Source organism: Chenopodium album, chromosome 6 (genome assembly GCF_948465745.1).
Source record: "Chenopodium album chromosome 6, dcCheAlbu1.1, whole genome shotgun sequence".
NCBI lineage: Eukaryota > Viridiplantae > Streptophyta > Magnoliopsida > Caryophyllales > Amaranthaceae > Chenopodium > Chenopodium album.
In genome coordinates, this window is record NC_137839.1 from 8697486 (window position 1) to 8709385 (window position 11900).

General features: G+C 33.5%; 3 protein-coding genes across 3 annotated transcripts; 1 reads left to right on the plus strand and 2 right to left on the minus strand.

Moving 5' to 3' along the window:
• The first annotated feature begins 1288 nt into the window (after positions 1-1288).
• On the plus strand, positions 1289-2294 carry LOC145634512 (germin-like protein subfamily 3 member 3). Its single transcript, XM_081685936.1, has one exon. It carries the CDS (start codon positions 1647-1649, stop codon positions 2271-2273), a length of 627 nt encoding a protein of 208 aa, XP_081542062.1. The 5' UTR covers positions 1289-1646; the 3' UTR covers positions 2274-2294.
• Positions 2295-5560: 3266 nt separating this feature from the next.
• On the minus strand, positions 5561-7733 carry LOC145634513 (MLP-like protein 43). The gene is made up of 2 exons (XM_081685937.1): positions 7436-7733; positions 5561-5988 (listed from the first exon to the last, which is right to left on the minus strand). The coding sequence occupies exons 1-2, from the start codon at positions 7623-7625 to the stop codon at positions 5711-5713; spliced, it is 468 nt and encodes a 155-aa protein (XP_081542063.1). The 5' UTR covers positions 7626-7733; the 3' UTR covers positions 5561-5710.
• Positions 7734-9577: 1844 nt separating this feature from the next.
• Positions 9578-11900, minus strand: LOC145634514 (MLP-like protein 43). Its single transcript, XM_081685938.1, has 2 exons — positions 11640-11900; positions 9578-10012 (listed from the first exon to the last, which is right to left on the minus strand). The coding sequence occupies exons 1-2, from the start codon at positions 11827-11829 to the stop codon at positions 9735-9737; spliced, it is 468 nt and encodes a 155-aa protein (XP_081542064.1). The 5' UTR covers positions 11830-11900; the 3' UTR covers positions 9578-9734.

The following is an 11900-nucleotide window of genomic DNA, read 5'->3' on the forward strand; positions in this document are numbered from 1 at the left end:
CTAACAGGATATGAGTCGAAGATGTAAAAAATGGGTAAATGTTAAGGGTTTTTTACGCTCTTAATTAAACGGGTCAATATGACACAACATATTTAATTAAATAGGTGGAGTTAGTGTTGAGATCAATTCTCAATCACACGAAATTATAATGCAACTTAAACTACCTAAGTAAAAAAAAAAAACCAATAATTTATAGAATTATTGATAAACATGTTGAACAAATCAAATATTTTTCACATAATTCACATATTGTATTGCTTCATATGAAGATTTTTAATTAAGGTGATTGTTAATTGAATCTATGATATAGTTAGTTATAAGGTGTTATTTACTTGTGTTGGAATTTTAGATTTCATTGGAATTGTTTGTAAGTGTTGTTTGACTATTTTTTTTCTTTTTTTTTTTTTTTTTTTGTGAAATAATTTTGTCTTTAGGTCAAAGAAAAAAAAAGTAGCGATTATAACTAAGAACAGTGGAAAAATATGTATTTAATAACAAGTTTATCAATTGAGAAACATATTTCATTTATAAATCAATAATCCAACAGAGCAATTAAATGTTATAGACTGGACAAAACTGTTTATGACATGATATTAACTCTAATATATAGATCGACCAGATGATGTGGTTAGTTGCATACAAAATGCATTGTTATTTAATTTATTTTTAAAAAATATTAGAGAATAAGTCAAATAAATTTTAATTAGTAAAAAGAATTTTAGTTTGGTAAAAAGACTTAGGTCCTGGGTTTGATTCCAGCCGCCCTCATTTTTTGTTTTTTTTTTTTTCAAGTTCTTCCGTTTTTCGTGAGTTTGTGAGTCCTCTTATTCCTCTACTCCTCTTAATTCTTAAATCTTTATTTGTTTGTTTAATTTTGTTTAAATTAGTGATAATTAGATTAATTATTGATTTGTTTAATTGGTTTTGATATATTGTTGAATACTTGAATTGTTGACAAATTGAATTGTAGAAACTTAGAATTTTAAATATTTACTTGTTCTATTTGATAATTAGAAGAAGTTTACATTGTCAAATTTGTGTTTATTGGGCACTTGGGATTTTTGTTTTATGTGTAATATTTGTAATTTATTACATACCACCACGCTTTCAAAGTATGAAAACTCGAAAAATGCTTTTTTTTTTTTTTAAAAAAAATGTGTAATCCATCTATTTGTAATTAAAAAAATTTGAACTTATGTATTGAATATTTAATTAATATATGATCATTTTTTTTTTAAGATTCCGAACCCACAATTCGAAATTCCTGAATACGCCACTGTCGTACAGCCTTTCATCTAGTACATTTATTTTGTTAGACGAATTGACAACTACATGAATATTACGAAAAATAATCTTGTCTCATGCATTTAGTCAAGGTTGAATCGGTTATGCCGGCGGCCAATGTAAAATATTTCTTCTTTCTCAATTGGTAAACAAGTCTAAAATCATTTAGAAAGAGAGTTATATTATCTTCTTGCTAGCCCAACAAAATCCTATATAATGGGTGTCAATTGCCGCACGAATATACAATTATTCTACAATACAAAACTTATCTCATTTATCAACCATCTCCTTAAAAACAATAAATAAATAAAAAAATATATCAACCATCTCAAGTTCTCAACTACGTACCTATTTTGTACGCAATGAACAACCTTTCAATTTTCATCATCTTTTGTGTCTTAGCCTCCCTGTCACATGCCATAGAGCTCGACTTTTGTGTTGGTGACCCTAGCCTTCCTAGAGGGCCTCAAGGATATGCTTGTAAGGATCCTGATAAAGTCACAACTGATGATTTTGTTTTCACAGGTTTTCGTGGTGAAAAAACTACCAATAATGTTTTCGGAAACAATGTGACGTCAGTATTTTCAGATAAGTTCCCAGCCTTTAATGGTTTAGGCATATCTATGGCTAGGTTAGACTTTGGCGTAGGAGGAGTGATCCCAATACATTCCCATCGTACCTCTGAAGTTCTTATTTTGGTAAAAGGTTCAATTATTGCAGGATTTATTGATACAAACAATACTGCTTACTACAAAAGATTAGAGGTTGGTGATGTAATGGTGTTTCCACAAGCCATGCTTCACTTCCAAATCAACGTTGGCAAAACTCCGGCTATTGCCTTTGTTAGTTTGAATGGTGCTAACCCAGCAATACAACTCACTCCTACTGCTTTATTTGCTGGGAATTTACCTGCTGATATTGCCCAAAAAATCACACTCTTAAGTCATAAGGAAGTTATACGGATGAAGCGAATTTTTGGCACAGCTTAATTTCCATCTATCTTAAGCTAATCCTATATTCTAAGCTCCCAATTGATTTCAATGTCCAATATAATTATTTTTAAGTTTAATGTGATAATAAAAAAAGGGTATATATGGCCCTTGATGTATTACTTGTAGCATATATCTCTCTATTACATGTTTTGCAGCAAATTGTTGAATTCAATGATTGTATGCATCTTAATTTTTATTTTCTCATGATCATTAGCACATACTTTGTACAATTGTTTTGGTATTGATAAAAAAAGAAAGATAAATATAAATACAAAAGTGTCTATATGATTATTGGGAACATAATCTAAACCTTAAATATCCCTAGAGTAATTTGGTATTTGTAGTGTGAACATAATTAAATACTCTATTACGCCATATTTATTTTTCTCAAACAAACATGGTGTAAATACTCTAGCCGGAACCGGCGTTGGTGGTCCCTATCCGCCGGCGAGGCCAACCCCCCCACCCTCGACACCCCCTCCCCTACCCCCAACCCCTTCTCCCTCTGTTTCCCCTCCCCTTAAACCCCTCCCCATCCCTCGAAAAATCCCCCTCCTTCGCGGCCGGCGTCCAAACCCCCTCCCTGGCGCCAGCAAACCTTTTTCGCCCCACCCCCCGCCATCCCCACCCCCTTTCAATTCCTCCCTAAACCACCACCCAAAAAAACCAAAAAACCCCTTAATCGAAAGAACACCAGATCTTTTTTTCGATTAAGGGGCTTTTCGGTTTTTTTGGGTGGTGGTTTAGGGAGGAAAGGGGGTGGGGATGGCGGGGGGTGGGGCGAAAAAGGTTCGCTGGCGCCGGGGAGGGGGGTTTGGACGCCGGCCGCAAAGGAGGGGGGATTTTTCGAGGGATGGGGTGGGGTTTAAGGGGAGGGGAAACGAAGGGAGAAGGGGCTGGGGGTAGGGGAGGGGGTGTTGAGGGTGGGGGGCTGGCCTCGCCGGCGAATAGGGACCACCAGCGCAGGGGGAGGGGTGGGATCTGGCGGCCGCCGCTGTCTGGCAGGGGCTGGTGGTGGGGCGTTGGGGTGGGTCTTGGGTGGTTGGGTATTTTTTTTTATTTTTGAAAGTTTTTTTTAATAATTAATTAACTAATATTACAACAACCAATTAGAGGTTGCCACATGGCATATTAGTCATTAATGACTAACGGTGTTAACCGCCGTTAGTCATTAAAGACATTTGGTGACATTTTTCTTAAACTCAGGAGTATTTGGTTAATTTAGAATTTTTGATGGGTATTTGGTGAATAAAAAAATAACTCAGGGGTATTTGGTGAAATTTCCGTTAAATAAATTGGACTGAACTAAACTAGAATTAAGTCCAAGAATGAAAGTTGACAAATTTGGGAAAAGATAGAATGGAATGGTTTTTTCATTATTCATCAATAGGTAGTGTATTTATACAAAAAATATGCTCATAAGATAGGAAATAATCTTCCTAAATGATGTACTAACATAACCATAAACCTAAAGATATATTTAAAACATAAATATTAGGAAATTTTGTCTGGTTACACCTTTTCAAGCTACTTTTTTGTTGGGAAAAAACCTTTAAAAAAATCTTGGCAACTAGAAACCAAATTGTAAATTTTTTTTATTCAAGACAACCAAGACTCACATTCCGGCATTGACTTGGTTATTTCCAGTATTGACCCCCATGTGTAGGTCACATGACCTTTTTGTTTTTTTACTAACCCCGCCCCTTTTCTTCTAATTCCCCCCTAATTTCACTCTAACCTCAATTGTTTTTAATATTTCCCCTTTTCTCTAATTGTCCCCCATCTTCTCTCTATTCTATTCAAAACCGAGATAATAAATCATCTTCAACCCATTCTCTTCCATGGCTTCACCCTAAACATGCAAATTAATCAATGAAGGTATGAAGTGAAGTTAATTTACACCTACCCTAAATAGTAAGCAAGTGTAATTAATTTATTGTATTTAAATGATGTTTTTTTTTTCTTTTTTGGGTGTTGTTTTCTGAAATTTTGCTGCAATTGCTCTGCCATGGGTAAGAACAAAAAGAAGGAAGCTAAGAAGGAAAGGAGTTGCATCATGTTCTATGAAGCTAAGGGCAACCTACAAAGTTATACATAAACCCAGATATTTGAATGGAGCCATGAATGCTACACAATTGAGTTAAATAGATGTTGTTAGTGCAAATTAAAATGGGTCAAAAAATCCCTAAATATTCAAATAGCTCCAAAATTGATGAAGTGGGTAACGATTACAGAATAATTTAAGTGTATCCTTGGTTCAAATTAATTTCCAAAAACAATTACTACAATTTATTTAAATTACCATGCTTAAGAGAACAACCTAGCTAGTAAGACAGGAGAGAAAAGATGGGAGGAAATTAGAAGAAAAAGGGGAAGATTAAAAAAATAGAGGTTAGAGGGAAATTGGGGGGAAATTAAAAAAAAGGATGGGATTAGTAAAAAATAGGTTATGTGACCTGCACATAGGGGGTCAACACCGGAAATGATCAAGTCAATGTCAGAATGTGAGTCTTCGTTGTTTTGAACTAAAAAAAAAAAAAAAAAAATTTGGATTCTAGTTGCCAAAAAAATTTAAAAGGTTTTTCCCAACAAAAAAGTTGTTTTAAAAGGTTTTTTCTAACAAAATTTCCTAAATATTATTCTCTAAATGATATCCACGGAAAATATATTACACATATCTCATAGCTCTCATAGCTTTAACAAAAGGTAAGTGACCAAAGTTGGCTTGCTTGGACCAATGTGCACAACTAAGAAAAAAATTTGACGTCATTATAACACTCATACATATAATGTCGATCTTGGCCTAACGGTTAAAATTGAGGTCATGTAAGTGATAGGTCACTGGATGGAATCCCTCATCCCAATTGTAATGTATTTAGTACTTTCCATTGCGAGCCTTGTGGCTCACTTACAAAAAATAAAATATATATATAAAAAAAGGGTATTATTATATAATTATTGCACAAATACAAACTCTCATATGTGGTTAGTCACATCGTGTAGCCAGCCACAATTTTTTTTAAAGAATAGTCAAGATTACTTGGTCATGGGTTGGTCAGTCAGGCAGGGGTTATTCACTTGGCGAGGGGTTACTCACTCGGTCAGAGGTTACTCACTCAGTCAAAGGTTACTCGGTCAGTCAGAAAATATTTGATCATGAGGTAGCTAATCAGGGGTTACTCATGTGTTACTTGGCCACATGGTCTGACTTAGACACACACAAAACACATTGTTGTATAAATACACACCAAGTAGTGGCCGCGGTACATGATTTATGAAGCAAATTATTCCAAGCAACAATAATTATAGCATACATCTTGGTACCACAAGGCAAACACGTTTACATAACGGATGACTTATGACGTAAAAGCCTTATTATGCACAAAATATACTTTACTTTAAGACATGTATGTATTACAAATCAACTGTATAGTTTACTTCTTAATTCCATGGTGATGATCATCGATGTCTTTGGCAGCATTAAGCATGTGATCAAGCAAAGCAGTTGGTTCAGGGGCACCGGGATGGAGTTTTTCGTATTCGAGTGTCCACCTCACGATGCTCGTTACGCTGTCCTTAGGTATCACCTGGCCTGTTCCGGAAATGGTCTTGTAATCATCTAGCATATCACCTTCAATACATTTATGCTTCACTAATTTCTTCTCCTTGTCAATTTCTTCAACTAAAATTTTTGCTACAAGAGGTTTTCCACCTATCATGATAACCAAAACGAGAAACATAAGCGTGTTAGCGGGCTAATAAGTTTAATGCCTCTCTATATCTAAAAATTCTATAGTAGTCGTTTGAAATATAACTATCATAATAAATTATCGTTTTTTTTATTGTTTATACAGAGTATAAGGAGTTAAAATATATTTTGGTAATATTAGTATTATTTGTTCCCTAAGAGGTAAAATATTCAATTGTTGCAAGTATTGTGATATACAAGTATATCTTTTGGCATAACTTTACTAGTGATAACTTCATAATAACAGAGGTTTTTCAGTGCGGCAAGCCACATGGTGCGGCGCAGTTACTTGTATTTTAGGGTTACTTGTATTCCGGGGTTACTTGTAGGGTGTTACTTGTATTATGAAGTTACTTGTATGAGTTACTTGTATCGTGGGTTACTTCTATGTATTACTTGTATTATAAGTAACTCCAAACCAAAATCCCATACCAAACAAGTAACATTCTACAAGTAACCCCCGATCAAAACCAATAACAGCCATACAAGTAACCCTAAAATACAAGTAACACCTGGCAAAACCAGTAACACCCTAGAAGTAACCCCGACCAAAACCAGTAACACCCATACAAGTAACCCCAGAATACAAGTAACACCTACAAGTAACCCCTGACAAAACTAGTAACACCGTACCCTATAAGTAACTCCGACCAAAACCAGTAACACCCATACAAGTAACCCCAATATACAAGTAACGCCTACAAGTAACCCCTGACAAAACCAGTAACACCCTACAAGTAACCCTTGCCGCACCATGTGGCTAGCCACATACAAAAATTTGTAATAACCAAATATAAATATGAAAAATTTGTGAGGAAGGTGATTTTAAGTAGACCTTTTTGTGACAAAGATCCTTTTATAAAAAATGTGGCGCAAAAGGTCCTTATATCAGGTTTAGGTTGTGAGAAGGGTCCTTTGACCATTTTCCGGCGTTGAATTTTTTATTTTCTGGCAAAAAAAGTCAGATCTAAATTCCCTTTTTTCTCCCTCCTTTTTTCCCTCGTTTTCCCTTTTTTCCCCTTATTAAACCCTGATTTCTGAAAACAATAATTAACATTAAAACTTCAATTGTAATCCAATAAATTAAAATTGAAGGCTATTCAAAGTAATTCAAGGCTAATCCTCCCCACAATGAGAGAAAATAGGGAAAAAAAAAAAAAAGAAACTTAATAAGTCACGTGCTTTACACGTGGCTTTTTTTGGCCGGAAAATAAAAAAGTCAATGTCGGAAAAATGATCAAAGGACCCTCCTCACGACCCAAACATGATATAAGGACCTTTTATGCCACCTTTTTTTTTTTTTTATAAGAGGATCTTTGTCACAAAAAGATCTACTTAAAAGACCTTCTTCACAATTTTTCCTATAAATAATTAAGAGTATAACGAAAAGTAGTCAATTTAGTAGTTATACCTGTTTTGTACTTCCAAAGGATGATAGAGCCAGGCTTACCAAATTCACCCTCAACCACATCACAACTTTCAACGAAATGAGGAGCAGCATGAGATACATGGTGAGGTCTACTCTCATATATTTCATGGTACACATCTCCTGCGCCTGCTCTTATCTCTACTTCGCCCTCTAGCTTACGCTTAAGACTCATCTTTTTAGTTGAATAATTCTTACTTGATTATGATTTGCAATTTATACTAACAAATTTATATATTCGTTCACATATTAATTAGTATACCGTTCTAGATCTTTTTATAGTAAAGTTGAGGATGAAATTAGGATTATTATGTGATGGTTAATCAATTTACATAAAGTAGCCACTATATAATAACTTTAAATATGGACCATTAAATAATAATGATTGATCTTGTCTATGTATTTAACAATTAAGCCCCCAATAAAGAAAAGAAAGAAAAGAAACAAAGATGATGTTTTTTTTGGATATTCTTGATTTTGTTTTTTTTTTAAATATATATATATATATATATATATATATATATATATATATATATATATATATATATATATATATATATATATATATATTTCTTGATTTTTTTCTTAAAAAAAAAATAATAAAAATTATTTTCATGACCCCTTGAATTGGAATTGAAAACAAATTAATTACTGGCCAGAAATTATCAAAGCACACCTGTTTTTGAAATTTTTTTTGTTAAGTCTCACCACTCCCTATAACTGGTTGAAGCAGAGGAGTTACGAAGAGGGGAATGAATGGAGGGAAAAGGGGGAAAAATAAAACAAAAGTGGAGTTAAGTAGGTCACGTGAGGTACACATGCTAGCCAACGTCGAAAATGTAAGTCATTAGTCGGAAATTCGGAGAGTGGTGGGACTTAACCAAAAAAATATTCAAGGATTGGAATTGCATGCAACGCTAGCATTTCAATATGTCATTATTAGGTGTTACAGTAGATGTTTAATGCATAACACATGGAAAAGTAAAGCCATTATTTTTTATATTATTTTTTTTTATTTTTGAAAAATTTAGAAACCCCTCCTCACGAGGAGAATAATGTATCATGACCAAAATAATAATTTATGAGGATAACCATGTAACAATTCAGATGTGCCTACACAAATATTACATAAATAATAAGATGTGCCCATACAAATATTACATAAATACTTCGTACTAAGATGTGCTCATACATCTTACTACGAAGTGTATGTATATATATATATATATATATATATATATATATATATATATATATATAATATTTACGATAATATTTGTCGCAGATTAGGATAATTTTGTATATATTTTTGATAGAGAATATCCATAGAATATTCTCATCCTAGGTTTAGGATATATTTTGTATAAGATTATTTTTGATATATGTACATATCTTATACAAAATATATCCTAAACCTAGGATGAGAATCCGGAGGACCGAGTGCCGACCACGCCCGGTCGTACTCATAACCGCATCAGGTCTCCAAGGTGAACAGCCTCTGGTCGATGGAACAATGTAGGCAAGGGAAGTCGGCAAAATGGATCCGTAACTTCGGGAAAAGGATTGGCTATGAGGGCTGGGCACGGGGGTCCCAGTCCCGAACCCGTCGGCTGTCGGCGGACTGCTCGAGCTGCTTCCGTGGCGAGAGCGGGTCGCCGCGTGCCGGCCGGGGGACGGACTGGGAACGGTCCCTTCGGGGGCCTTCCCCGGGCGTCGAACAGTCAACTCAGCTCTGATACCATGTCAGATAATCTAAACTCCTTGATTAGAGTGATTTCCATTGATCAATATTTATAGGGTTACAATGAGTAACCTAATCTTATTAGGTAACTATAAGATATGTACATATATCAAAGATAATCTTATACAAAATATATCCTAAACCTAGTATGAGAATATTCTATGGATATTCTCTATCAATTTTGTTATACCTCGTATCCTTATCATAATAGGATTACGACTCTTGTAAACCTCTATATATTATAATCAATGGTGCACACTCCAATCTGAGGAGTTTTCCCGAAATCTAACATGGTATCAGAGCTTAGGTTTTCGATCTCAAATTAATTTTTTTTATATATATCATCTTAGAATACATACACATCATGTATTCTAAGATGTGCTCATACATCTTTTACATAGATACATACTCATTCATGCAGATAATACAAGCCTTATTTAGTTTAGCTACTCAATGAAACAACATATATTAGAAGCAATAAATAGCACACGAAAGCTAGGGGTGAATTATAACATAACAACACCCTAAATCATATACATTTTTTTACTTCTTTATGCCGTGATGATGATCATCGATGTCTTTGGCAGCGGCAAGCAAGTTATCGAGCAAAGCTGTTGGTTCAAGGACACCAGGATGGAGTTTCTCGTACTCGAAAATCCACTTCACTATGCAGGTTTCACTGTCTTTAGGTATCACTTGACATGTTCCAGTGATGGTCTTATACTCGTTCATCAAATCACCTTCGAAACATCTTTGCCTCACCAACTTCTTCTCCTTGTCTATCTCTTCAATTATATTCTTTGCTCTAAGGGGTTTTCCATCTACATATGAACATAACAAAATGGAAAGATATAGGTAAATGTATAATCATCAATACAGAGTTACTATATGACCATCCTTTTTTTATTACAAAATGTAAGGAAGGTCTTTTTTATGAAAAAAGAAAGTTTCAAAGTTATACTTCCTCCGTTCTGTTAATATTGCAATAATGGACTTTTTGCACTATTCATCACTCTAGTTTGACCATATAATATGATTTATACGTTAAGCAAAATATAGTCATGTGAATCTTGTTGGATTCGTCTCATAAAATACTTTCACAATATCAACTTTTTATAATTTTTACTCTTACACAATTATAGATATTTAGCATATAAAATGTGCATAGGGATGCGTAATTTCCTCCTTGTTGCAATATTAATAGAACGGAGGAAGTACAATTTTACAAAATTTAATAAGTTATACTTCCTTCGTTATTATTTTTTTTTTTTAAGTTGTAACAGTTTGACTTTTACATAATTGTTCATGTACTTTACTTTATTAACTAGATTTAGTGATTATGGTTAAATAAAATGCACTCACGTGCGATCTTGCTTGTTAGATTCATCTCGATTTATACTATTTTAATATTTAATGTTTATATGATATTTACATATTCACAATAAAGATAATAACGATTGAAATAATATATCGACGAGAATGAAAAGCAAAGTGTTGCTAGTAAAAAAATAACAAAGTAAGTATATACAAAGTCCAACAAATATCAGTTTACTATCAACGAACCATCTCAACTAAATGCTTAAACTTTTAATTAGTTGAGACTCAAATTAACATTAATGCTTTATCAATAATTATATCGGATATCTCATGATGCAAACTTAGGGTGTTCTTTATTCGGATTAAAATCAAAATCTAATCCAATTCAAACCAAATTATAAATTCGGATTGGATTCGAACTTTAAATCAGATTGGGTCGGATTGATTTTTTTGAAAATTCGGATTTTTGGATCGGATCGGACTAACCTTGTTCGGATCCAAAAAATAGAAATATCCGAAACATAAAATCGTTATATTATAAATGAGTATTGTTAATATTAATCACGTAAAACTATGTTTATAATTATGTTAATATTAATCATCAAAAGTTATATTTTCAATACTTGTATCAATCACGTACAACTATACTTTTCGAGGAATGAGTTTTTATCATTGCATTTTTAATTTTATAACCGTACTAGGCCCAAAAAAATTTGCAACGTATTTTTATTTGGAATTTCATATTGGATTTGGTTAGGAATTCGGATCGGATTAGATTTGATCAATGAAAACCAAAATTTATTTTTGATCGGATTAGATTTGGGCTAAATGACACCCCTATTGTAAACTTATTACAATCCTCGTTGGTGTATAGATGTTCTTTGATCGAAATAGATCAAGAATGTGTTCTCTTTATTTATGTTCAGAATTGGTCTGAATTGTTCAAATCTTATTAGATCTTATAAGTTTTGATTTTATGCTTACAAGTGATAAAACCAAATCAAATCCCAAAAAAATAAGATCCAAGTCAAAATGAGTTGAAGAGAACGCACCCCAAAAATTTTAACGTGATAAAAGCAAAATAAAACTTTAGTACTAGTGCATTAGAAACAAAGTCTAGAAAATACTGACCTATTTTGTGGTTCCAAACAATGATGGAGCCAGGCTTACCAAGCTCACCCTCATGCAAATCACAGCTTTCTACGAAATGAGGAGAAGCATGGGAAACATGATGAGGTTTACTCTCATATATTTCATGGTACACATCTCCTGCACTAGCTCTTATCTCGATCTCACCCTCTAACTTACGCTTAAGACTCATATTCTTATTTCAATTATTCTTGCTTTACTAACATATATATGCAATCTATGCTAATAGTTGTATACAATATG